General features: G+C 61.9%; 1 protein-coding gene across 1 annotated transcript in view; it reads right to left on the bottom strand.

The window, feature by feature from the left end:
• LOC119581935 (metabotropic glutamate receptor 8-like) overlaps positions 1-341 on the bottom strand; it is a gene marked incomplete at its 5' end in the record, with an annotated part of 173,067 nt that overhangs the window by 21,300 nt on the left and 151,426 nt on the right. Inside the window, 1 exon segment of the mRNA XM_037930107.1 lies at positions 11-339. Within this exon segment, the coding sequence (XP_037786035.1) occupies positions 11-339 (329 nt within the window).

Here is a 341-nt window from a genome sequence, read left to right as displayed (position 1 = left end):
CCCGACTCACCCAGACAAATGACGATCTGCGAGCGCGGCGAGGTGTACGAGGGCCTCTTGATCGACTTGATGCCGCGGTTGAAGATTCTCGAGATGCGATTCGTCTTGGTGAAGATGGCGGAGTAGCAGATGCAGAGTCCCAGGCCGAGTCCCACCCGCAGAAGGGCGCAGGTGGGCGTCGAGGGCGGGGCGAGGATAATGAACGTCATGAGGTAGCAGAGGGCGATGCCGAAGAGGAGGACGTAGCAGAGTTCCCGCCCACTCGCCATGATCACGGGCGTCGTGTTGAACCGGATGAAGGTGATGGTGGTGAGGAGGGTGCACAGGAGGCCCAGGGCGCT

This window comes from Penaeus monodon, chromosome 15, assembly GCF_015228065.2.
Source record: "Penaeus monodon isolate SGIC_2016 chromosome 15, NSTDA_Pmon_1, whole genome shotgun sequence".
Classification (NCBI taxonomy): Eukaryota; Metazoa; Arthropoda; class Malacostraca; order Decapoda; family Penaeidae; genus Penaeus; species Penaeus monodon.
This window is presented reverse-complemented; position numbering and strand designations above follow the sequence as displayed.